Below are 26,627 nucleotides of genomic sequence, written 5' to 3' on the forward strand. Positions count from 1 at the left end.
TATATATATAAAAATATGTATATAAAAAAATAAATATATAATATATATATATATATATCTCTATCTATCTATCTACACACACACATATATATATATATATAAATATAAATAAAAATACAAATCTACAAATACAAAAAAAAAAAAAAAAAAATATATATATATATATATATATATACATATAAAAAATAAATATATAAAATATATATATATATATATATATATATATCTACACACGCACACACATTATATATATATATATATATATATATATATATATATATAAAAATACAAATCTACATTTTTGGAATGTATTTACAAATATATGTAAAAATATGTGTTAAAATTACTTTTTTATATATTTAAAAAAAACTGAAGAATATATTTTAAAAAATGTATATTTTTAAAAATAGACAGATGTCACCTTTTTTTTTTTTCGCTTGGTGTCAGTAAAACTTCTCAGAAGCGACTCTTGCAGATAGCAGAGACAGAAGACAGAAATGACACTTAGGGGGGTTGACTTACTAAAACTGGAGAGTGCAAAATCTGGTGCAGCTTTGCGTGGTAACCAATCAGCTTGTAATTTCAGCTTGTTCAGTTAAACCCTCGCCCTCCAGAGGATTCCCCCCCCCCCTTCCTGACCAGGCATCTGCTGTGACATGTGCATGCACCTCCCATATGGCAGAAAAATATATTTTAAATATTAACAAAATATTAATATAAAATATTCTTCCCAAATGTATTGCCATATATTTGAAATGCTACAATTTTGGCCATATTCAATATATTAAAAAAAAAAAAATATATATATATATATATATATATATATATATATATATATATATATATATACACATATACTGCATGTTGAAATGCGTTTTTGTTACAAAATATATGAAAAATATTTCTAAATATACATTTCCGATATACTGTATGTCTTTAAAAATACAAATCTACATTTTTGGAATGTATTTACAAATATATGTAAAAATCTGTGTTAAAATTACTTTTTTAGATATTAAAAAAAATCTAAAGAATATATTTAAAAAAAATATATTTTTAAAAATAGACAGATGTCACCTTTTTTTTTTTTTCGCTTGGTGTCAGTAAAATTTGCCCGAAGCGACTCTTGCAGATAGCAGAGGCAGAAGACAGAAATGACACTTACTAAAACTGGAGAGTGCAAAATCTGGTGCAGCTTTGCGTGGTAACCAATCAGCTTCTAACTTCAGCTTGTTCAGTTAACCCCTTGCCCTCCTGAGGATCCCCCCCCCCCTTCCTGACCAGGCCATTTTTTGAGATATAGCGCTGCATTATTTTAACTGACAATTGCGCGGTCATGCAACGCTGCACCCAAATTGAATTTACGTCCTTTTTTTCCCACAAATAGGGCTTTCTTTTGGTGGTATTTTATTTTATTTTTTGCCCTATAAAAAAAAAGACAATTTTGAAAAAAAAAACAACAATATTTTGGACTTTTTGCTAATAAATACGTCCAGTAAAAAAATGTTAAAAATCAAATTTCGTCATAAATTTAGGCCAAAATGTATTCAGCTAAAAAAAATCACAATACGTGTAAATTAATTGGTTTACATGAAAGTTATAGTGTCTACAAATGGCGATATATATATACTGGGATTTTTTTTATACTAGTTATGGCAGCGATCAGCGACTTATAGCGGGACTGCGGTGGGCATTTTGAGACTGGGGGGGGGGGGCTGACTTTGTGTCACTGACATCTCCAGTGACACCAATACAGTGATCAGTGCTAATAAAAAGCACTGATACTGTACTAATGGCACTAGGCAGGAAGGGGTTAACATCTGGGGCCATCAAAGGGTTAACTGTGAGCTGGGTGTGTTTTACAGTGTAAGCATACTGCTATGCAGAGCCATACAAAGCAGCATGCTGGAGGTGACAGGGGAGAGATCTGTATTGTTTGCATACAGACCTCTGCCCCTTCAGTGTTCCTCAGCGATCACTGGGTGCCAGTGGGGAATCTCCGTCCGGGACCCAGTGATCAACAGCTGTAGCCGCCAGTGGTGGCACGGGTAGGGCACATGAGCGCCCCCTACCCAGATATGTAAAATCACATACATATACGCGATTTTGTGCAGTCCTGCGCCCTGTAGCAGTAGTTCTGCTATAGGGCGGTCGGGAAGCGGTTAAGCTTTCACGATAAAAAAAAATAAATGGAAGCTGATTGGTTTCTATGCAGAGCTGCATCAGATTTTGCACTCTCCGGTGTTCATAAATCTTCCCCTTAGTGCTCTGGACTGAGGCAGGAACACACTATAGAGGGATGTGCTTTGTTCATATTTTATGTCTGAGGTTTACAACCACTTTACAAAAAAATCTGGTGGTGGTGACATAGCTCGGGTCACACAGATGCCCCCTGGGAAGGCAATGTCACCTTGGCCTTCGAGGAGATCTCGTAACTAAACTGCGGGATCTCACAAGATCTGAGGTATCGTGATACTGGGCATGCCCGAGGCGAAGCACATGGCGCCTCATCTTGCATGGGCACCAGATAAATTTACACTCACACACTATGTCACATTTACCAGCCTTTTCTTTCCTGAATGAACACAATGGGTGATCGGTGCCGATCCATCACTGTGTTCATTCATAACTGAAGCATAGCAAACTGGGTTTTTTTTCAGGGGGGGGGGGCCTGTCAGGTTGGCCGTATAGGTTTCTAACAGCAGCCCTGATGCCACATGCGGGAGATCAGGCACATAACGTCATGCGGTCCATCTCATCCACATAGACATAGGCACCCATACTTGTCCATGTACACAAATTCACATGTTATTGGTGGTTTTATGTCGGGGGGGGCGGGTCCTCTTCGTATACTCACTCAAGATGCTTTACACTACATGTTGGGCTGGACAGAGCATCGATGAGGTCGCTGAAGTGGGGACCCGTCAGATTGTTAAAGGTCAGGTCCAGGAACGTCAGGGAAACGTTTCTATAGATTGCAGATGCCAAGGAAGAGCAGCACTTGCTGGTCAGATCATTATTAGTCATACTGTAGAGGACAAAAAAACAACAAATCACTGAAGAAATGAACGATTTTTTACATGATAAGCGTTCAATAAAAATTAAACAAAACCACCACTACTAAAAACATTTACCGTACTTCAACCCACAACGGTACAATCAGTCTGTATACACAGTAAAGCATGCTTGTTATACTCACTGTGCAACATAAGGAGTTAATCCTCTGCATGGTGTAAAAAAGCTGTTTGATCCTGCCTTCTCTGATCCTCCCCTTCTTCTATTGTCCTCCTCTTATCTTCTGATAAGACATATCGTGGGGGGTCACACAGCACATGCTCAGTTTGGTGTGTATTGCTAGAGAGTTTGGTTTTTTTCATGGGAGAGTGCATGTGATCAGCACAGGGTCAATCAGCACTGTCCAGACAGAGGGTCAGGGGTTCTGCATTCTCCTAGAGCAGAAAGAAGACTCCTCCTACAAGCTTTAACCAGTGCTCTGCTGGACACTGATAGAAGCATCTTATGACTGGTAAACTCCAGTAATATCAATGCTTTAAAATGATCCCCACTTGGCACAGGCTGGATGCTCATCATACATAAGCAGTGGCCGTGTGAAGCAAGCAATAATATTTAATAAATGCAAGAATTAAAACACGAAAAGGTAAAAAGCTCATTTCATCCGCATTTACGAAGGCTTTATAACATCTGGACACTATTCCTCCAACTGACACCAACAATTGGACGCTATTCCCCCCTTTGATACCAATGATAGGGAACTATTCCACCCACTGACACCAATGATGGGGCACTATTCCACCCACTGACACCAATGATGGGGCACTATTCCTCCCACTGACACCAACAATGGGACACTATTCCTCCCACTGACACAAACAAATGGACGATATTCCCCCCATTGACACCAACGATAGGGAACTAATCCACCCACTGACACCAACAATGGGACACTATTCCTCCCATTGACATCCACAATGGGACACTATTCCTCCCACTGACACCAACAATGGGACACTAATCCACCCATTGACACCAATGACAGGGAACTATTCCACCCACTGACACCAACAATGGGACACTATTTCTCCCACTGACACCAACAATGGGACACTATTTCTCCCACTGACACAAACAATTGGACTCTATTCCCCCCATTGACACCAATGATGGGGCACTATTCCTCCCACTGACACCAATGATGGGGCACTATTCCTCCCACTGATACCAATGATGGGGCACTATTCCTCCCACTGACACCAACAATGGGACACTATTCCTCCCACTGACATCAACAATTGGACACTATTCCTCCCACTGACACAAACAATTGGACACTATTCCTCCCACTGATACCAATGATGGGGCACTATTCCACCCACTGATACCAATGATGGGGCACTATTCCTCCCACTGACACCAATGATGGGGCAATATTCCTCCCACTGATACCAATGATGGGGCACTATTCCTCCCACTGATACCAATGATGGGGCACTATTCCTCTCACTGACACCAATGATGGGGCACTATTCCTCCCACTGATACCAATGATGGGACACTATTCCTCCCACTGACACCAATGATGGGGCACTATTCCTCCCACTGATACCAATGATGGGACACTATTCCTCCCACTGACACCAATGATGGGGCACTATTCCTGCCACTGATACCAATGATGGGACACTATTCCTCCCACTGATACCAATGATGGGACACTATTCCTCCCACTGATACCAATGATGGGACACTATTCCTCCCACTGACACCAATGATGGGCACTATTCCTCTCACTGACACCAATGATGGGGCACTATTCCTCCCACTGATACCAACGATGGGACACTATTCCTCCCACTGACACCAATGATGGGGCACTATTCCTCCCACTGATACCAATGATGGGGCACTATTCCTCCCACTGATACCAACGATGGGACACTATTCCTCCCACTGACACCAATGATGGGGCACTATTCCTCCCACTGATACCAATGATGGGACACTATTCCTCCCACTGATACCAATGATGGGGCACTATTCCTCCCACTGATACCAATGATGGGGCACTATTCCTCCCACTGACACCAATGATGGAGCACTATTCCTCCCATTGACACCAATGTTGGGGCACTATTCCTCCCACTGACACCAATGATGGGGCACTATTCCTCCCACTGATACCAACGATGGGACACTATTCCTCCACTGATACCAATGATGGAGCACTATTCCTCCCACTGACACCAATGATGGGGGACTATTCCTCCACTGACACCAATGATGGGGCACTATTCCTCCCACTGACACCAATGATGGGACACTATTCCTCCCACTGACACCAATGATGGGACACTATTTCTCTATTACCAAAAATAGGGTACTGCTCACTCCCATTGCCTACAGCACATTTTCTGCTTCTACTGGTCACAGTCCAGCCCAGGGACGGACTGACCATTTCAAAACTGCCTGAGGGCCCGGGGTCAGTAGGGGGCCCCATGAGATGCCCCTGGTACCCTTCATAGGCTTTTTTGGGTGTGGTTTGAGTGTGAGCAAGGTCACAGGGGCCCCATGATCCCCTATTGCCCGGGGGCCCCATGAGTTGTCAGTCTGCCCCTGGTCCAGCCCCCTAAAGCCTGAAGGACAGTAAACTGGTCCTTTGTTTAGAATGTTTGGAGACCCCTGCATTACACTATTACAATGTCAGAGTGTCCGTATGATCTGATCTACTGGTAAAATCAGGTTGGACTGTCCATTTACTCTACTGATAGGTCAGGTTAAACATCTAAAGGTCCTAACTATTGAACCATTGCCACCTGATGTATTGTTTTTTATTGTCCATTGCACAGTTTGGGCCCATGTTTGCCCATGTTGCCCCCGCCTTCCTTGGACACTTTTTTTTGAGGTTCGGCACAAACTTGGCCAAGGAAGAGAGGTCTTGATTGTCATAGAAGCCAGTTTAGTGCAGAGATTGTCTAGAACTAACCACTCTTTGCTGGGCACCAGAGGGTTTACTCCATACCATGAGGTTCATGGGAGCCAGTGGTGTTCCATTGAGTTCTCTCTGCATAGAGATCTGCGGAGTTGAGGCTAGGCACATGACTATTAGCTCACACAACATGGTTATCCTCCATCTCGTAAGGCCGTACCACTGCACTGTAAATGGGGCTCTTAAGCAGACTATTCACAGAGTGAACTTCAGTCGGTTCCCGATGAGCTAGTTGAAATTCAAGCCATGAGTGACTCTATCAGCACCACATCCTTTGGTCTGCAAATTGAAGGATCAGGGTGGTAAATGGATGGCAGAGCAATGACTGCAGCCAATCAGTTGCAGCCACTGTTTGGGCATTCTGACAGCCATGGGTGACGGGCGTCAAATTACAATAGCCGGCAGGGGAGATTCCTCCACCCATGCTGTTTAGATTTCAAACTTGATCAACCAGTGAGGAGACCTTAGTCTGCTTTTATAGGGCCAACATCTCAATATTTTTTTTTTGACTCAACCAGATCTCAGGACAGATGGGTCAGTGCTAAGATCTAGAAAGAAGTGAGATATCACAGGAATCAAATTTTTCACACATATTTTAGGTTCTCCAAGGTTTACGTTACCTGAGATTCTGGATTTTGCAGTCAGGATGGGCTAACGCTTTAGCTATAAACTGAATGTCGTCATCCTTCAATTCGTTCAAATTCAGTCTATAAAGGTAGATTAATGAAAAAGAAAAATATTTTAGTGTTAGGACTCCAGTCCGAAATATTTTAAGTGTACATTCATACCTTCAAAGCTTAACCATCACTGGTCTACCACTGGGTAGATCTGGGTCTTTTTATTCAACCTTTTAAACTATGCCAACCCAAGCCAGTATTTTTTTTGTTTTAGAAAGAGTAAGAAAGAGTGAAAATGGAAGGAAGGCATGGACAACAATAAAAACATTATCATTAGTTCTAAACCTTGGTCTTTGGATTTGTCCCCATTTTAGATATGTAGCACTGCCCCCTTAGGAGTCGTAAGTTTTGGGTCCCCCCAAAGCTCTGCACAGCCAGGCATCACGCAGGAGTCGTTAAACAGTCCTTGAGCTTGGTTTTGTGATTTTATTAAGGGTTGAATGGTATATGGGATGCCCAAGGGAGCTTTAGAACTTTGCAACTATGTGCACAAATGTGGACAAAAATAGTCTCTCCTCTAAGAGCATTCAAAGCTCTTTGGTGTACCTCCTCATTCCCCGGATGAATCCCCTCCTCATCCAGCTGTACTGAGGATATTTCCTGGTTAAGCAGTCCCAGATGAGAAGATAGTTGGGTTTTTCACCTGACTGCCCTTATCTGGCCCAGGGGGTGTAAGAGTATTCACACTGTCCTTTCCCTGTCAACTTGGTGGGTTGGTGGCTGCCTTCCGGCCTTCAGGCCTTTTGCTGGGATGGCTCCTTCCCTGCTGCTCGAGATGTCCTCCCTAGGAGATCGTGGTACAGTGGAGGTCCTCTTTTTCAGAATCCTACCTGTAGGTGAGCCTCCTCCCAGGCTCAACACTCCAGCTCCTCACTCCATCTTCCACCTGACACTCACAGAACTCCTCCCCATGCTCTGTCATACTTAAGGGTTATCTTGGTCACCATGCCCAGCCTCCTGCCAGGGGATTGGCCAGGGACCCTCAAGTATGCAGATCTGAGCCTCCTCCCCGCCTCCGCCCCTCTTCCAAAAAGTTCCTCGAGTTTCTGGAAAGGTGGGAGGGTTCCAGAAGCTCTGACCTGCAGAACCTCCTTAGCCCGTCCTGAAGTGAACTACTGTCCCACACACAGGCTGCCTCATCCCCAGGCTGCTACTCAGCCTCCATCTAAAAAAATGAAAATTCTCTAGTTAAGCTAGGGGGCATTACAGATATTTCCCATCTCTTTCTGTCCTGACAAGAAATGCGAGGAAAACTCCCTATTGAGATGACCCTGACAGGGGATCTATGCCTTCCCCACACCATCCAAATGCAATTAAAAACAAATTGGCTGGAGTTGGGTTTTAGCAAATATAATATACTTAAAATAGAAGTACAGCCAAAACGTTTTTTCTAATTACTTTTGGAAATACTGGAAGAATGAGTTATGTTTTATGGTGTACACATTGGGGAGATTACCCCTTACTCACTGTTGTGTCACCAAGATAGGAAATAAGGAAAATACCTTTTACGGAGATGTGGACAACAACAAGCCAGAAATCGTGGAGGACACAAAAACAAAAAAGTGACTAAGGTCCAACTTCTCTCCCCCAATCTAAAAAACCAAAAAATGTTGGACTGGTTCTTGTTTAAATGCTCAATCAAAATCTTTTTTTTTTTTTAACAGCAAAGCTGCCCTTCCACAATATCAATGAATGCAGCTCTCTATTTTGACCTTCCACAGCTCCCTTCCTTGGCCTTCCAATAACTTTGATTGGGGCCCAAGCTGAGATTTCCAATGGAAAGAGCTCAACACCAGAGCCAACATGAGAAGACGTCAATGGACAACGCAAACAAATGGCTTCTGCCAAAATCAAATATCCAACTTACGATTTAGTATTTGTTTAAAGCAGAACTAAACTGAAAATGTAAAAAAAATGCTGGTAGGCCGGCACATTATTGCAGAAGAGACATGCATCTTCCTTCCCGGCATACATCAGTGCCAGAACGAATAAACTATTGTGTGGGAGTTATGTCATTCTGAGAGTTACGTCAAGATGGCCATAGATCCCAAACCCAGGGAAGATGCCAGGTGCCGACAAACGTAGCAAGGGAGTTGAGTTTAGATCCACTTTAATAACACGTAATAAAATGGCTAATTATTTAATTGAAATACAAACATAAAAAAAAATGATTTACCTACCGAAGCGTCTGCACTGCGTGAAGACCCGGGGACAGTCTCTCCCAGCATTCCGTTTCAAGGAAACATTTCTCTAGATCGAGGCTTTCAGGTTCTTTGCATGATTTCAAAATGAAAGCCAACACTGTGCAGTCAAGGGGTGTCAGGCTGAATCTTGAAAAATCAATTTTCAGGTTTTGCCCTAATATTTGTGACACTAGTTCTTTATTTCGAGATTCAAAGAGGTAGTTGAAAATATTTAAAGTCTCCCTCCTTTCCCAAGCATCCTTTGATGTCTTCTTAACTAGTGGGGAGAGGTGATGGAGCAAAGTGATGACGTTTTTGGAAACTTCATCGGAGAAAACGAATATGTTAGAAGAGCCTTGATGGAGAGGTGATTGTTTTAGAAGAGCTTTGGTAGAGCCATCGGTCAGACCAAAAAGGAAACGAAGAAATATTTCAGCATGGCCATCTCGAGAAGACTTTGATTTGGCTTTTTCCAGTACTTTCAGTAATTTTTCAGGTTTCTGGTCCACATGATGGACCAAAGCAGCCAAGAACTCCTGAACAGTAAGATGTAAGAAGGAATAGTTGACATAAGGAAGCTGCTTGGATTCCACCATAAAACTTGTTAAGAGATGCAATGATGTGTCCACAGCAAATGATTCCAGATCATGTTTCTCAAATACAATCATGTGGTTCATTACCCCAAACTCTGCCAACCATCCAATATCCTTCAACAGTTTTTTGGCTTTCACCCTCTCTATCTCCTGGGAATGATTGGTCAGAATGTTGCTGATGAAAATCACAAAAAGTTGAGTCACTGTTTTTGGCAAACATAATTCTGACTGATTGCACTTTGTTTGTTGAGATTTGAAGCACATCGATAAGACTGTGCAGATGATCCAGCAATACGATGGGATGTAGCAGAAAGTATACAGAGCTTCATTGTCCCTCACGTGATTATAAGCCCGTAAGGCCAAATCATTGTCGTTAATAAAAAATTGCCCAAAGTACGTCTTCCTTTCTTCATGAAAAAATCCCATGACCTCACAAAATAGCTGAAAAATGTAAGGATCAATGGAGGCCAGTTTGGCTGGTCTACTGGTTAACAGCAAAGAGCAACCCTTTAGAAGAGATTGCCTCAACAAGTTAACCAAAATCTCACCAAGGCCTTGCTTCTGCTTTGTGTTGGCGTTCGGAGGTCTGGATGCAAAGTCTATTTGGTGGCGACTTTCATCTAAGCCATCAAATATAAATAAAAGCTGTTCCGGGACCTTTAAGATATTTTCAAGCTGAGAATTTAGATATGGATACTGTTGAAGGATCATCTCCTCCAAGCTGACTTCTTCCAGCCGGTTGAGCTCCCGGAATTTAAAGAAGAAAACAAAAGAAAATCGCTGATAGAGCTTTCTGTTCACCCAATCACAGACAAACTTCTGCATTAGGGTGGTCTTCCCTACTCCTGGTACACCACTGATTATGATCACATTCGGCACTTGTTTTATTTGACGGCACCAGCGGAAGAGCCTTTTAAGAGAAACTCGCTCCAATCTTCTTTGAGTCTTACACAAGTAGCTTTCGTGTTTTTCCCCAATCTCTATCAGCTCGTGCTGAGTACGATGTCTAAGTTGCTCTGTGGACACCAAAACCAGATTAACAAAACGTTCTGAAATGGGAAAATCTTGACTCTTCAGGGTGGTTCCCGGTGGCTTACACTCCACTAAATTCTGAGTTGTATCCAGCAGATATTGTTTGTGCTTATCTTGGATTTCTGGCCAAAAAAAATACAAAGATGTAAATTAATTTTCCTTCTAAAATGCCAACCGCGATTTTGTCTAAATCCTTAGCAATTGATCATAGAGATGACAAGTGTGACTCTAGAGCAGGGGTTAAAATTTTGAGTCCAGACCTACTAGCCGGTCACAAAACTTACTCTCCACCAGTTGCCCTACCCAACCTTGCCCAAGTCCGCCCCCAAACCCACCCCCTGCCCAACCCAAACCCCACCCCAGCCCGCCCTCAACCACGCCCCCTTAAAGCTTATGAAATTAAATTTTTCTTTAGAATAAAGAGTCCAAAATATAAAACTGTACACAGTAATGTATATCCAAGCTCCCCTGTACTTCATTATAGTGAGATGTTGTATACAGTACTTACTCCTAGTCCCTCCGAGTCCACCACGGCGGTGGAGAGGGTGTCTCCTCTCAGAGGAGGAAAGTGGACCTCTCCTGCACTTGTCCCCTCAGCGGTGGTGCCGCGTAAACCAGAAGTTGTTAACCAGAACTCGGCTTCACAATGAGGCTTGGAGCGCAGGTGCAGTCGCTCCATGCTTCATCTGTGCTTGCTGCTCGCCACAGAGGGATTTCTCCACGCGTTTGGCGAGCGGGCGAATGGCTTTTTCAAGCCCTGCTCTAGAGTGTCTCCTGTTTTTCATTCCTGTAGCAGGCATGGCCAGCAAGAGTTAAAGAGATTTAACCCCTTCCTGTTCAGCACCAACATGCCTTAAACAGGATCTGTATGTCCATGGGGCAGGAAGGATCGGGCCATCATGTGATCACTGTCACAGTGGTCACATGATCGGGAGCTGATCTTTAGTATAGGCAGAAAGTTGTCTTTGACAATTCCTTCACTGTGCCGGGAGCATGCAGTGAGTGAGTTCTGCTGCCCATGGACACCCATGGACACATATGTGCGATGGCAAAGAGGGAGAGCTTTAACCCATTTCATGGGTGGCTAGAAGTTAAGGGTGGCAAAAAAAAGCCACAGCTTGGGTAGGGTGCAGCTTTTACATTTAGATATGTATTTTGTATAAAAAAATGACATTTCTTGCAGAATTCACCCGTGACAATTAGAGATGAGCGAATTATTCAAAAATTCGGTTCGGCTGATTCGCCGAATTCGCCGAATAAATTTGCTTCGAGCCGAATATATTTGCTGCGAATTTAACTTATAAAAAGGGTGTTTCTAGGCTTCAGAGAGCCTTTATATTAGTGCAGAACACTGTACCGTTAATTTAAATGCCCTTGGAGTCTGCTGGGGAAGAGAAATAATACTGTCAGTCAGTATGACATGCAGATGAGTGCCGTCGATCTTAGAATCACCGCACACTTCACTCATTTGGGCAGTCACGGGGCCAAAACCAGAGTGTGGAGCCACAGTGTGGCGGTGGAGGCAGCAGCAATGGGAGGCCATACAGCACCCTATGACAAAATGGAACCCACCAGCAGTGTGAGGAGACCTGAAAGTGGCACATGGCAGAGTGTGGCGATGGAGACAGCAGCAATGGGAGGCCGTACAGGGACCCATGACACACTCTGGACCTGGCAGCAGCATGAGGAGGCGGTACAGGGGCTCATGACAGATTACGGGCCTGGCAGCAGCATGAGGAGTCGGTACGGGGGCCCATGGCAGATTACGGGCCTGGCAGCAGCATGAGGAGGCGGTACAGGGGCCCATGGCAGAGTGGCGGAGCGTAAGCAGCTAAAATTGAAGGCCATACAGAGGCCTATGTTAAAAAGTCCCCCCAGCAGCAGCGTGGGGAGACGACTATCAAGAGTCCAATGGCAGAGTGGCGGAGCAGAAGCAGCTTCAATTGAAGGCCATACACAGGCCTAGGTTTAAAAGTCCCTCACAGTTAATTCCAATAACGAACTCTACTCCTCCGTGCAATCTACTTACGAGACCCTGGGCAGGTCTGGGTCCAATTTGTGGTAGAGACTGGTTTTGTTCAGCCATGCTTGAGCGAGTAATAACAGGTCTGTGCTGCCCTTTGGTGTCTGGCTTAATGCGCACAACACTGAACGTCCCAGCGTTTGTCAACGATTTGCCGTTAAGTGATGCAAACCCGCTGAACCACGTTCATGAGGAGCCGGTACAGGGGGCCATGAATCAGTATGGACCAGGCAGCAGCGTGAGCAGACGACAGAGGCACATGGCGCAGGGTGGCGGTGTAGGCAGCATTATTCTGAAGCCATACACAGGCCTAGGTTAAAAAGCGGAAGCCGTCAGCAGCGTGAGCAGACGACAGATTCTGTGTCCCTGAGTAACAATTCTGTGGCCCTAAAGTCTCTGTGGCCCTAACTCTGTCCCTTAATACACACAGGTCTGTCTCTCTTGAATGACCGGAGGCTAATGGAGAATTCTAAGATGGCCGCGATTTATAGCTCCACCATTACACAGTGCTGGCTGGCTGCTGATTGGCTAATGCGATCACATGTCATGAATGCATTATGGGTCAGCGCGCCTTGTCTGCGCGCCTTCCCAGAGATCCCCGCCCCATCTTCTCTGTCCATTTTCTCCGTCGCCACACATGTCGCCGCCATTTTTGGGAAAATTCGATTCGTGCATCCGAAGTTTGCTAATCTTCGGATTTGTCGCAAATAGAATTTTTCCAAATCTTCGGAACGAATTCCACTTCGTCATGTTCGATTCGCTCATCTCTAGTGACAATAAAGTCACAAAACAGTCTGTGTTTTCTAAAGAGAGAGAGAGAGAGAGAGTCTGAAGGCAAGTAGCTCCTGGTGCTCTCTCTCTCTTTGAGGCAGGAAAGGCATGGGAGGGGTAGGAGCCACTCTTCTAATGTAAATGTGTCTGTAAATTGAAGCTTTACCTACCATGCTCTGTAAGCATGCTTCCTTTTTGTTTGTTTTTTTCAACAGAGCAGCTTACAATATGCTGGTAAATGTGAAAGGGAGACTAGATCTCCCCCTGCTGGCTGGAAATATTAAAAATGTACATCTTATATTTCAGATACCCATATGAAAGAAAAATATATCTGAAATATATTTTAAAAATATTCTTCCCAAATATATTGCCATATATTTGAAATGCTACAATTTTGGTCATATTCAATATATATATATATAAATGTGTGTGTGTATCATGTCGTTTTCAAGAGCCTACCACAACAGGCTGATTTCAGGATGTTTCAACAGGCAGAATTTCAACATTCAAAGGTAGTGATGGAGTTTGCCATTATCCTGTCCCTTCCCACATCCATCCACTTTTCTATTGCCCTCTCCATCCATCCATCTGTCCATTCATCCATCCACCCATCCTTTCATTCATCCATCTATTCACTCATTCATTTATCATTCGTCCATCCATCCATTGTATTGCTTACCTTTCATTTCTGGATCAAGAGAGTGTCCGTATTCATCCATTATTATTTGTTCTTTCAGTGTCGTTACTAAATTGGACAAGATCATAGGCAAAAAAAAAATGTTTGCACATTAATCACAGGACTGTCCAAAGATATACAGACATGAGGGAGTAGATTGGGGGCTTATTGTTGACTGTCCTTCAGTAATGATCCCATTGATACCCACTGGCTCCCTTGTTATCTCTGGTCTTGACTCTTGCAACCTCCATCTCATAGGCCAACATCTACGTAGACTATCCTTTCTTTGGGCTATCATGAATGCTGCTGCCAAACTCATCTACCGTACCCACCACTCAGTGTCCGACACCCCTCTCTGCCAGTTTCTCCATTGGCTTCCCATCGCCCCAACGAATATAATTCAAAATGCTAACAAAAACAACCACACAACCATGCCCCCAGCTACATCACCAATCTTGTCTCAATATATCACCCAATCCATCCTCACTGCTTCTCCCAAGATCTCCTGTTCTCCAGATCTCTTGTCTCCTCCTCCCATGCTAATCTCCAGAACTTCTTCAGAGCTGCTCCCATCCTCTGGAACTCTTCAGTCTCTCCAGCAATCTCCCACTCTGTCCACCTTTAGGAGATCCATGAAAACGCATCTCTTCAGGGAAGCCTATCCCACCTCCACCTAACAACTGAACTTTTAATTGTTCCATCAGCTCATCCCCCACAGTTATTACCTTTTGTATCACCTGCCCTCACTGTTAGATTGCAAGCTCTTATGAGCGGAGCCCCCCTAACCCTATTATATTGTATTGTATTTGTACTGTCTCCCTTCATATTGTAAAGCTCTACTTAAACTGATGGAGCTATATAAATTATGTATAATACACTGCTCAAAAAAATGGAAGGAAGACTTTGTAATCCGAGTCTAGCATCAAGTCAATGAAACTCCTGGGATATTGATCTGGTCAGGTAAGTTCCAGAGGGGGGTGTTCATCAGTTTCAGCTGCTTTGGTGTTCATAAAATTAACAACAGGTGCACTGGATGGGCAACAGTGAGACCACCCCCAAAACAGGAATGGTTTTACAGGTGGAGGCCACTGACATTTTTTTCCCAACTCATCTTTTCTGACTGTTTTTCAATAGTTTTGCATTTGGCTTGGGTCAGTGTCACTACTGGTAGCATGAGGCCATACCTGGACCGTACAGAGGTTGCACAGGCAGTCCAACTCCTCCAGGATGACACATGAATACCTGACATTGCCAAAAGGTTTGTTGTGTCTCCCAGCACAGTCTCAAGAGCATGGGAGGAGATTCCAGGAGACAGGAGCATGGAGGAGATTCCAGGAGACAAGAGCATGGAGGAGATTCCAGGAGACAAGAGCATGGAGGAGATTCCAGGAGACAAGAGCATGGAGGAGATTCCAGGAGGCGAGAGCATGGAGGAGATTCCAGGAGGCGAGAGCATGGAGGAGATTCCAGGAGGCGAGAGCATGGAGAAGATTCCAGGAGACAGGCAGTTCCTCTAGGAGGGCTGGACAGGGCCGTAGAAGGTCCTTAACCCATCAGCAGGAACGGTATCTGCTCCTTTGTGCAAGGAGGGACAGGATGAGCCCTGCCAGAGCCCTACAAAATGACCTCCATCAGGCCACTGGTGTGAATGTCTCTGACCACCAAACAATCAAAACAGACTTCATGAGGGTGGCCTGATGGCCCGACATCTTCTAGGGCAGGGGTAGGCAACCTGTGGCTCTCTAGCTGTTGTGGAACTACATTTCCCATGAGGCATTGCAAAGATTACAAAACTGACAGTTACAGCTATGACTTGCAGAGGCATGATGGAACTTGTAGTCCTGCGGCTCTCAGGTTGTCTGCCCCTGCTCTAGTGGGTGCCATACAAACTACTGAGTACCATTTTGAGTTGCTGCAATGACATTTCAGCAAAATGGACTTGCCAGCTGCATCATTTTTTTCACTTTGATTTTCGGGATGTTTTTGAATTCAGTCCTCGATCATTTTCATTTCCATCCAATGATGGGGCATCCTTATGTTCCTAACACATTACCCCGTCCATATTACTATAGATATCCAGCATGATATTTTTCCCCATTGAGATCTGATGTGTTTTTAAAGTGTTCCTTTCATTTTTTGAGCAGTGTACTAATAATCACTTACTGAATCATTAAAGCTGAATAAAAGGCACAAATTATTGCAACAAGTCCCATTGGAAATATGTCGCTCTACTTCCTGTTCTGTAGATGCAACAGGAAATCTATCCAACGAGAGGCTCCTAAACAGTTGTCACCAGATCAAGTGTCCCTATTGGATTATTTTCCCTCTATTCCTGTTCTGGAAAGAAATGAACATTTTTGGAATGTCCCTCTTTTTCAGTCCTGGTGGCAATGGTCACCAGGACAAACATCGAGCATACTATTTCTAGAAGGCAGCTATGAAAACTGAAGTGTTCTAATTCCTCAACACTCCGTCCAAAACTAAACAATAAAAACGTTTCTGCTTGAGATACATTTTATGATACATATAATACAAACTAGTTCATAATAATACGTTACTTTCAACGTTCTGGATTTCCCAAAGAACTGCAAGTAAATTGTGATGAGGGTGACTGGTCTGTAGACTGTAGAGACTTTCCAAGAATCCTATCACAGCATTTTTTCCGGCTTCCAAGACATCCTGTACCAACGTCTCTGAAAACACGGAGGCTCCGAGGCTTTCTTTCATTGATTCGTAATTCTGTTTCAACACAAGGACGTCAGAGATGAAGGGAGGAGAAGTCAAGGTCTCAGAACAGAAAACATGGCTGGCTTAGTCTACAACCTTGGATAGTTGGTTCCACGTACCAGTAGAACTTTCTGTGAATTAACGGACTGTAAAATACAAGCAAGTACATTGAACTCCAACCAAAACTCCTATCTAAGGTGGTGGGGAGGCAATACAGGTGGTTTGATTAGGCGGTAAAACAGCCTGGTCTCCTCCCTACCCCCAGCCTGTGATTGGACAGTGAAGGAGCAGAAGAAGTTTCATGAGGTCATCTCAGACATATCTCCTCCTATCATGTTCTTAGTCAGCAAATGTTCACTGCAGCCTACACCTGATTGGTTCCCAGGGTCCTTGGTGGAGTGATACCAAGTGCACTTCACTTGAGACCAGGGGCGGACTGACAACTCATGGGGCCCCCGGGCAATAGGGGATCATGGGGTCCCTGTGTCCTTGCCCAAACTCAAAAAAGCCTATGAAAAAGGTACAAGGGGCATCTCATGGGGCCCCCTACTGACCCCGGGCCCTCTGGCAGTGCCCAAGTTTCCAAATGGTCAGTCCGCCCCTGCCTGAGACCTTCCTAGTGGCCTGGAGACTGAAAACGATGCCAGCAGAAGCTGAAAAAGGAAAAGAAGGTCGGGGCATTAAACAACGCATACACTGCACTTTTGCAGTGGGCATATTAGACCTATAATAGCTATTAGGGTGCCTTCACACTAATCAAGTGCAGAGCAGGAACATGCGGCTTTCCTGCAGGTTAGATACACTGACCCATGCACTTCTATTATATCCTGCAGGTTTGATGCTCCTTCTGAAAAGTGCACTAAAATCCTAAATACGGGAGATTTGGTGCGCCACACTTGCAAGATATAATAGAAGTCTATGGCAAAGCACAGCTAACCTACCGGAAAGCCTCAGATGCACTGCGCTGCACCCACGGTGCAGGGAAACCATAGTGCATCAGTGTGAAAGCAGCCTAATAGGGGGATCATGACAGTAAGGGCTCCTTTACAGCTTGGGGGGTGGTGGTAAAACCCCATAGTTGAGATGTGTTTCTACCACACACCCCAACCACTGATGTAGCATCAGGAGTCACAATGGCAACCTCGCCCCATGCTCCAGGGGGCCCATGCGGCCTCCCTGTCACATTCTGTTTTACACTTTGACAGGAAGGGTGGTGGGGCAGCATATACAGGAACCAATCCTCTCCATTTTCCTCCTGCAACCACTGAAAAGCCAGCTTCTCTTCTCCCCCTTACCGGCATTCAGTGGCTGCAGGAGGAAAATGTTCATTATGCAATTCCAAATGTTTAAAAGAAAAATCAAAATTCTGAACCATTTAAGTCCATTGTAGCACATGACTGGTTACCAAAAAATCTTTTAAGTGGCCCTCCCCTGGCATGGTTACCAAAAAATCTTTTAAGTGGCCCTCCCCTGGCATGGTTACCAAAAAATCTTTTAAGTGGCCCTCCCCTGGCATGGTTACCAAATCTCTTAAGTGGCCCTCCCCTGGCATGGCTACCAAATCTCTTAAGTGGCCTTCCCATGGCATGGCTACCAAATCCCTTAAGTGGCCCTCCCCTGGCATTGCTACCAAATCGCTTAAGTGTCCTTCCCCTGGCATGGCTACCAAATCTCTTAAGTGGCCCTCCCCTGGCATGGTTATCAAATCTCTTAAGTGGCCCTCCCCTGGCATGGCTACCAAATCTCTTAAGTGGCCCTCCCCTGGCATTGCTTCCAAATCTCTTAAGTGGCCCTCCCCTGGCATGGCTACCAAATCTCTTAAGTGACCCTCCCCTGGCATGGTTACCAAATCTCTTAAGTGGCCCTCCCCTGGCATGGTTACCAAATCTCTTAAGTGGCCCTCCCCTGGCATTGCTATCAAATCGCTTAAGTGTCCTTCCCCTGGCATGGCTACCAAATCTCTTAAGTGGCCCTCCCCTGGCATGGCTACCAAATCTCTTAAGTGGCCCTCCTCTGGCATGGCTACCAAATCTCTTAATTGGCCCTCGCCTGGCATGGCTACCAAATCTCTTAAGTGACCCTCCCCTGGCATGGTTACCAAATCTCTTAAGTGGCCCTCCCCTGGCACGGTTACCAAATCTTTGAAGTGGCCCTCCCCTGGCATGGTTACCAAATCTCTTAAGTGGCCCTCCCCTGGCATGGCTACCAAATCTCTTAAGTGGCCCTGCCCTGGCATGGTTACCAAATCTCTTAAGTGGCCCTCCCCTGGCATGGTTATCAAATCTCTTAAGTGACCCTCCCCTGGCATGGCTACCAAATCTCTTAAGTGGCCCTCCCCTGGCATGGTTACCAAATCTCTTAAGTGGCCCTCCCCTAGCATGGTTACCAAATCTCTTAGGTGGCCCTCCCCTGGCATGGTTACCAAATCTCTTAAGTGGCCCTCCCCTGGCATGGTTACCAAATCTCTTAGGTGGCCCTCGCTCTTCAAAAAGGTTGAACACCCCTGGCCTATCTGATAGATCCGATATGAAGCTCCTTTGGTTTGACTATAGGGTAGACCTGATAGGTAGATCCTTCAGTTGGCCCATCAGCAAATGGCAGGTTGACAATGCTTCTGCTAATTGAGTGCCAATGTCTTGGCTTTGTTAGCCTGCGACAGAACGTGCTTTTCTGCCCAAATCAGCAGGTAAGAAACTTTATATGCAATAGATTCACAATACAGCATTTGCTTAATAAAACTATACACGAGACATGGTGCCAAACATACCGAAGAATATATTGTGGGTTTACATAGACTTCACTGGATAGGAATGGCTGCACCTTTGAGAACATTTTCATACCTCCACATTTGGAACATTTCGGGATTTCAACTCTGCCAGGAAACTGTGAGTGTTCAAGATCTGGGCGACGTAGATCAGATCATCTCTGAAGTATTCATATATCATCCGTAGTTCATGCATTTCATAGTCAGTAAGTTTTTGACTGAACTCCCGGAGGTTCTCTGTGATGGAACGTATGAAGTTACAGTGAGAAATAGCTTAGATATGAAACAAAGGTAACACCAGTGAGTACATGTAGGTCAGGGGCCGAGGGTGGCATTTTTCCGGGAGGGGCGGCACCACCACCCTTGGAAGTAGGGGCACACGTAGCATGGGGACCAGGTGGGATCCAAGAGAGGGTGCGGGTTGCTTGACAATGTAAGCAGAGCTTGCTCCCGGAGATGTTTGGAGCTGTGAAGGTGAATGTCTTTCTCTATCTCGCCTTGGTGGCGGGTGTACGGGGGGCGGTGGTAGAGGAAGGCTCTCTTGGCCAGGGAGGGAGATGTTAGTAGTAGGCTCTCTTAGGGTTACGAACAAGATGTCTGTAGTATTCATACATCATCCACAGTTCATGCATTTCATATTCAGTTTTTGACTGAACTCCCGGAGGTTATCTGTGATGGAACGTATGAAGTTACAGTGAGAAATGGCTTAGATATGAAACAAAGGTAACACCAGTCCTTGGTGAGGACATGTAGGGCAGAGGGAAAGTATTTACCGAGAGGCAAACAAGGTGTTTGCCTAGGGTGGCATTTTTCCGGGAGGGGCGGCACCACCACCCCTGGAAGTAGGGGCACACGTAGCATGGGGACCAGCTGGGATCCAAGAGAGGGTGCGGGTTGCTTGACAATGTAAGCAGAGCCCAAATCTTGCTCCCGGAGATGATTGGAGCTGTGAAGGTGAATGTCTTTCTCTATCTGGCCTTGGTGGCGGGTGTACGGGGGGCGGTGGTAGAGGAAGGCTCTCTTGGCCAGGGAGGGGGATGTTAGTAGTAGGCTCTTGTCAGGGCAGGAACGATGGAATGGGCAGGCAGGCCTATGGTACGGTCACGCTGCGACTGACGACAGCCACTACCCACAGACCAGAGTCCCTCCGGGCGCGGAGTCTAAGCCCCAGGCTACCCTTCACCAGGGCCCCTGATGGTGGGGATGGACTTGACGCAGCCTGAGACCAGGTCGCGGCCCCCGAGTGACCCCAGCTGCGATAACGACTGCCGCCAATGGCGTACAGCTGGTGGGAGCTAGATGGGATCACGAGTAGAGTAGTCAGACAAGCCGGGTCAATAACAATGGAGCAGACAGTACTAGACGGTAGGCAAAGAAGACTCAGGTCACGGGCCGGGTTCAACAACGGGAGGTCAGATAAAGGGTTAACGCAGAGAGTAGTCTTGTCCAAGCCGAGTCGGTTACCAGGAGAGCAATGGGAACAACACAAGAGCTTGCAACAGGGCAACATACAGGACACAAGTGCAGAGCACACTTGCAGACAGCAGGTTTAAATGTGCTCAACCACACCCTTCTGAGGAGGAGCCGCAGAAGCCTGAAGGCATAAAGGTTCCCACCATGCTTTGCAGAAAACCAAGATGGAGGCCAGCTCATGGAGATGCACAAGCTCTGAAGAAAGGTAGGACCTTGACAGTACCTCCTCCTCAAGGGCCCCTCCCCCTCCGTGGCTCCACAAAAGTTTTCTGAGGAAATCGGGCGTGAAAAGCGCGGAGGAGGGCAGGAGCATGAACATCCGCGGAAGGAACCCAGGAACGTTCCTCGGGACCATAACCACGCCAATGGACCAAAAACTGTACCCGACCGCGGACCAACCGAGAATCCAAGATGCGGCTCACCTCATACTCCTCATGACCGTCGACCCTGATAGGACGAGGACGAGGCAGAGAGGCAGTAAAGCGATTACAGATCAGAGGTTTCAACAGGGATACGTGGAAGACATTGGAGATGTGCATCCCAGGAGGAAGAGCAAGGGCATAGGCAACCGGGTTCACCCTGCGAAGAATGCGGAAAGGACCAACAAAACGGGGGGCCAGCTTTGGTGTGGGCACCCGAAGCTTAAGGTTGCGAGTGGACAACCACACCCGATCTCCGACCTGGTATGAGGGAGCGGGCAACCGTCTACGATCAGCCTGGAGCTTCTGGCGCTGTGCTGAGTCCTTCAAGGACCTCTGAATCTGCCCCCATGAGGAGCGCAGAGCAGCCAGGTGGTTATCCACAGCCGGAATGTCCTGTGGAGAGAACAACTCAGGCAATACAGCGGGTTGGAACCCATAGTTGGCCATGAAGGGGGACATCCCAGAGGAGGAGTTGACAGCCGAGTTCCTCGCAAACTCTGCCCATGGCAGGAGATCGGCCCAGTTGTCCTGATGATCCGATATATAGCAACGAAGGAATTGTTCCAGGGCCTGGTTGGAACGCTCTGCAGCCCCATTGGACTGAGGGTGGTAGGCCGAAGAGAAGGAAAGCTCGATACCCAACTGGGAGCAGAAGGCGCACCAGAACCTGGACACAAACTGGCTCCCACGGTCCGAGACAATCACCTTGGGCAACCCGTGCAAGCGAAAGATCTCCTTGGCGAAAACCGTAGCCAGTTCCTGTGCAGTCGGCAATTTCTTGAATGGAACGCAATGGCACATCTTAGAAAAACGATCGATCACCATAAGAATGACCGTATGACCTTGAGACGCAGGAAGATCCACAATAAAATCCATTCCCAGGTGTGACCAGGGACGCTCCCCATTGGGAATGGGTTGCAGAAGGCCCAATGGAAGGTGCCGAGGAGATTTATTCTGGGCACAGACCGAACAAGCTGCTACATATGAGGCGATGTCAGAACGGAGAGATGGCCACCAGAATAACCGAGAAACGACCCAGGACAATTGGTTCCTACCAGGATGACCGGCAGTCTTGGCATTATGGTAGGTACGTAGCAAGCGGGTACGCAATCCCTCAGGTACAAAACATCTTCCAGCAGGTCTCTCAGGGGGAGCGTTAGTTTGAGCCGCCAAAATCTGCTCCCCAAGGGGAGAAGTCAGGTTGGTACGAATGGCAGCCAGGATCTGGTTTGGAGGAATGACCGAGGTCGGCTCAGTGTCCTCCCTGGACAGCTCAGAGTATTGCCGCGACAAGGCATCAGCCCTGACATTCTTGGAACCAGGCAAGTAAGAGACCACATAGTTAAAACGTGACAAAAACAGAGCCCACCTGGCCTGACGGGGTGTCAACCTCTTAGCCTCCGAGAGATATGTGAGGTTCTTGTGGTCAGTGAGAACTAGGACCGGGACCACAGAACCCTCAAGCAGGTGCCTCCATTCCTTGAGAGCCAGAATAATGGCCAACAACTCCCTGTCTCCAATCTGGTAGTTGCACTCTGCAGAGGAAAGCTTCTTGGAGTAGAACCCACAAGGAAGTAGGGGTCCCTCGGGTGACCGACGCTGGGACAAGAGGGCGCCTACTCCTGTCTCAGATGCATCAACCTCGAGAACAAAAGGCAACCCAGGATTGGGATGAGACAGAATTGGGGCCGAAGTGAAGGCGGCTTTCAGAGCCTTGAAAGCTGAGATGGCCTCGGGTGACCACTCGTGAGGGTTACTGCCCTTCTTGGTCAGATCTGAGAGAGGCTTTGCCAATGTGGAAAAGTTCCTGATAAACTTCCGATAATAGTTGGCAAATCCCAAAAAGCGCTGAATGGACCGAAGACCACTGGGACGAGGCCACTGCAGAACCGCTGAAACCTTCTCAGGGTCCATAGAAAAACCCATCGGGGAAATGATGTAGCCTAAAAAGGCAACCTGGGATTGGTGAAATTCACACTTCTCGAGCTTACAGAAAAGCTTGTTTTCACGTAACCGTTGCAGCACCCGCTTAACATCCTGGATATGAGTCTCCATAGACGCAGAGTAAACCAGGATGTCGTCCAAGTAAACCACCACGCACTGCTGCAACAAGTCACGTAAGACATCGTTAATAAACTCCTGAAAGACCGCGGGTGCGTTACACAACCCAAAGGGCATAACCAGGTATTCATAGTGGCCGGTTCTGGTGTTGAACGCGGTCTTCCACTCATCGCCCTCCTTGATCCGTACAAGGTTGTAGGCAGCCCTAAGGTCGAGCTTAGTAAAGACCGTTGCTCCCTTGAGGCGGTCAAACAACTCGGTGATCAACGGAATAGGATAAGCATTTTTAATCGTGATCCGATTGAGACCCCTAAAATCAATGCAGGGTCTCAGCTCACCTCCCTTCTTTTTCACAAAAAAAACCCCAGCTCCTGCTGGAGACGTAGACTTGCGAATGTGCCCCCGGGAAAGCGCATCCGCAACGTATTCCTCCATGGCCTGATTCTCTGCCACCGAAAGAGGATACACCCTGCCACGCGGAGGAGTAGCACCAGTTTGTAAGGTTATGGCACAATCGTATGGACGATGAGGAGGCAGGGCACCGGCGCGCACCTTGTCAAACACGTCCAGGTACTCCCCATATTCAGTGGGCAGCACAGAGTCCGAGGAGGTGCACAGCACCTTAACCGGACCACGGATGCAACCAGCCCCACACCGTGGTGACCATGAGAGAATCTCGGCCGATCGCCAATCAAAGGTCGGATTGTGCCTCTGAAGCCAGGGATAGCCCAAAACCACGGAGTAGTGCGGGGAAGAAATTACCTGGAAACAGGCCAATTCCTTGTGAACAGCCCCAATAGCTACCTCCACCGGCAGGGTCTCGTGGGTAACCTGCGATGGCTGCAAGGGCCTGCCATCTATCGCCTCGAGAACCAATGGAGTCTCTCGAGCCTGCAGAGGAATGGAGTACTGGGCCACAAACGAACTGTCCATAAACAAACTGCCAGCCCCAGAGTCTACCAGCGCCTGGGCCGTCACCGAGCCTCCTGCCCAAGAGAGGACAACGGTGATAAGCGGTCTATCTTTACGGGAAACCGGGGACGAGGAAACTCCACCCAAGATCTGCCCCCGACAGGATCTCAGGTGCGGGCGTTTCCCGGACGGACCGGACAGGACTGCCGAAAATGCCCCCCGAGTCCACAGTACAGGCAGCGACCCTCCCGACGCCGAGAGGCCCGCTCCCCCTCGGAAAGGCGAGCAAACCCCAGCTGCATGGGCTCACTACCAGACAAACCATCCCCAGGAGGCGTGGGAGGAGAGGGAGGCACGGGTGGGACAGAAAACGTAGGCGCCAAACGGTTAGGAGGCCTCCGCAGCCGCTCCTTAAATGAAGGCCTCTCTCTGAGCCTGGTGTCAATCAAGATTAGGAAGGAGATGAGTGCCTCTAACTCCACAGGCAGTTCTTTGGCTGCGATCTCGTCCTTCAACGCATCAGAGAGACCATGAGAGAAAGCAGCCACTAGAGCCTCATTGTTCCAACCCACCTCTGCCGCCAAAGTACGAAATTCGATGGCGTACTCGGCAACGGTTTGTGAACCCTGATGCATGGACATGAGCAATTTGGCAGCAGAAGCGGAGCGAGCGGGTACGTCGAATACCGTACGGAAGGAGGCAACGAAACGGGTAAACACGTGAATCACCGGGTCATTCCTCTCCCATAAGGGATTAGCCCAGGCCAAGGCCCTATCAGAGAGCAGCGAGATTAGGAAGCCCACTTTTGCCCTCTCAGTAGGGAAAGCGTGAGGTATTAATTCAAAGTAAATCCCCACTTGGTTAAGAAAACCACGACACTGACTCGGTTCCCCCCCAAAGCGCTGAGGAAGAGGGGCTGAACCAGTCATACCTCTGGGTACCGCGGGTTCCGCAACAGATGCAGAGGTAGGTGCAACAACCGGAGCAACAGTGGGAGAGTCCACCGGAGTAACAACTGACCTAATAGCCCCAGTGGTAAGGTGCGCTGTGCGTGCAAGCAGAGCCTGCAACGCCTGAGCGAACTGATCCAACAAGCGATCCTGTTGGTCGAGTCTGGCGAGTAACATAGGGATCGAAGGCGTACCTGCACCGTCAGGATTCATGGCACTTGTGTAATGTCAGGGCAGGAACGATGGAATGGGCAGGCAGGCCTATGGTACGGTCACGCTGCGACTGACGACAGCCACTACCCACAGACCAGAGTCCCTCCGGGCGCGGAGTCTAAGCCCCAGGCTACCCTTCACCAGGGCCCCTGATGGTGGGGATGGACTTGACGCAGCCTGAGACCAGGTCGCGGCCCCCGAGTGACCCCAGCTGCGATAACGACTGCCGCCAATGGCGTACAGCTGGTGGGAGCTAGATGGGATCACGAGTAGAGTAGTCAGACAAGCCGGGTCAATAACAATGGAGCAGACAGTACTAGACGGTAGGCAAAGAAGACTCAGGTCACGGGCCGGGTTCAACAACGGGAGGTCAGATAAAGGGTTAACGCAGAGAGTAGTCTTGTCCAAGCCGAGTCGGTTACCAGGAGAGCAATGGGAACAACACAAGAGCTTGCAACAGGGCAACATACAGGACACAAGTGCAGAGCACACTTGCAGACAGCAGGTTTAAATGTGCTCAACCACACCCTTCTGAGGAGGAGCCGCAGAAGCCTGAAGGCATAAAGGTTCCCACCATGCTTTGCAGAAAACCAAGATGGAGGCCAGCTCATGGAGATGCACAAGCTCTGAAGAAAGGTAGGACCTTGACAGCTCTCTTCGGGTTACGAACAAGATGTCTGTAGTATTCATACATCATCCGCAGTTCATGCATTTCATATTCAGTTTTTGCCTGAACTCCCGGAGGTTATCTGTGATGGAACGTATGAAGTTACAGTGAGAAATACCTTAGATATGAAACAAAGGTAACACCAGTTCTTGGTGAGGACATGTAGGGCAGAGGGAAGATATTTACCGAGAGGCAAACAAGGTGTTTGCCTAGGGTGACATTTTTCCGGGTGGGGCAGCACCACCACCCCCGGAAGTAGGGGCACACGTAGCATGGGGACCAGGTGGGATCCAAGAGAGGGTGCGGGCTGCTTGACGGTGTAAGCAGAGCCTGAATCTCGCTCCCGGAGATGTTTGGAGCTGTGAAGATGAGTGTCTTTCTCTATCTCGCCTTGGTGGTGGGTGTAGGGGGGACGGTGGTAGAGGAAGGCTCTCTTGGCCAGGGAGGGGGGTGTTAGTAGAAGGCTCTCTTTGGGTTAC

General features: G+C 47.1%; 1 protein-coding gene across 3 annotated transcripts in view; it reads right to left on the minus strand.

Annotated features, from left to right (window-relative positions):
- The window catches only part of LOC149456351 (NACHT, LRR and PYD domains-containing protein 12-like), a 50,197-nt gene that overhangs the window by 4,422 nt on the left and 19,148 nt on the right, over positions 1-26,627 (minus strand). For all 3 annotated transcript variants that reach the window (XM_089685140.1, XM_089685141.1, XM_089685143.1), the window contains exons 3-8: positions 19,527-19,687; positions 16,518-16,698; positions 13,963-14,028; positions 8,862-10,611; positions 6,625-6,711; positions 2,858-3,028 (exon numbers count right to left, since the gene is read on the minus strand). In XM_089685140.1, coding sequence (XP_089541266.1) covers positions 2,858-3,028; positions 6,625-6,711; positions 8,862-10,611; positions 13,963-14,028; positions 16,518-16,698; positions 19,527-19,687 — 2,416 coding nt within the window. The remainder of the gene's footprint in view (positions 1-2,857; positions 3,029-6,624; positions 6,712-8,861; positions 10,612-13,962; positions 14,029-16,517; positions 16,699-19,526; positions 19,688-26,627) is intronic.

This window comes from Staurois parvus, unplaced genomic scaffold (assembly GCF_062004578.1).
Source record: "Staurois parvus isolate SC_StPar_1 unplaced genomic scaffold, SC_StPar_1.0 ptg000363l, whole genome shotgun sequence".
NCBI classification, from domain to species: Eukaryota; Metazoa; Chordata; class Amphibia; order Anura; family Ranidae; genus Staurois; species Staurois parvus.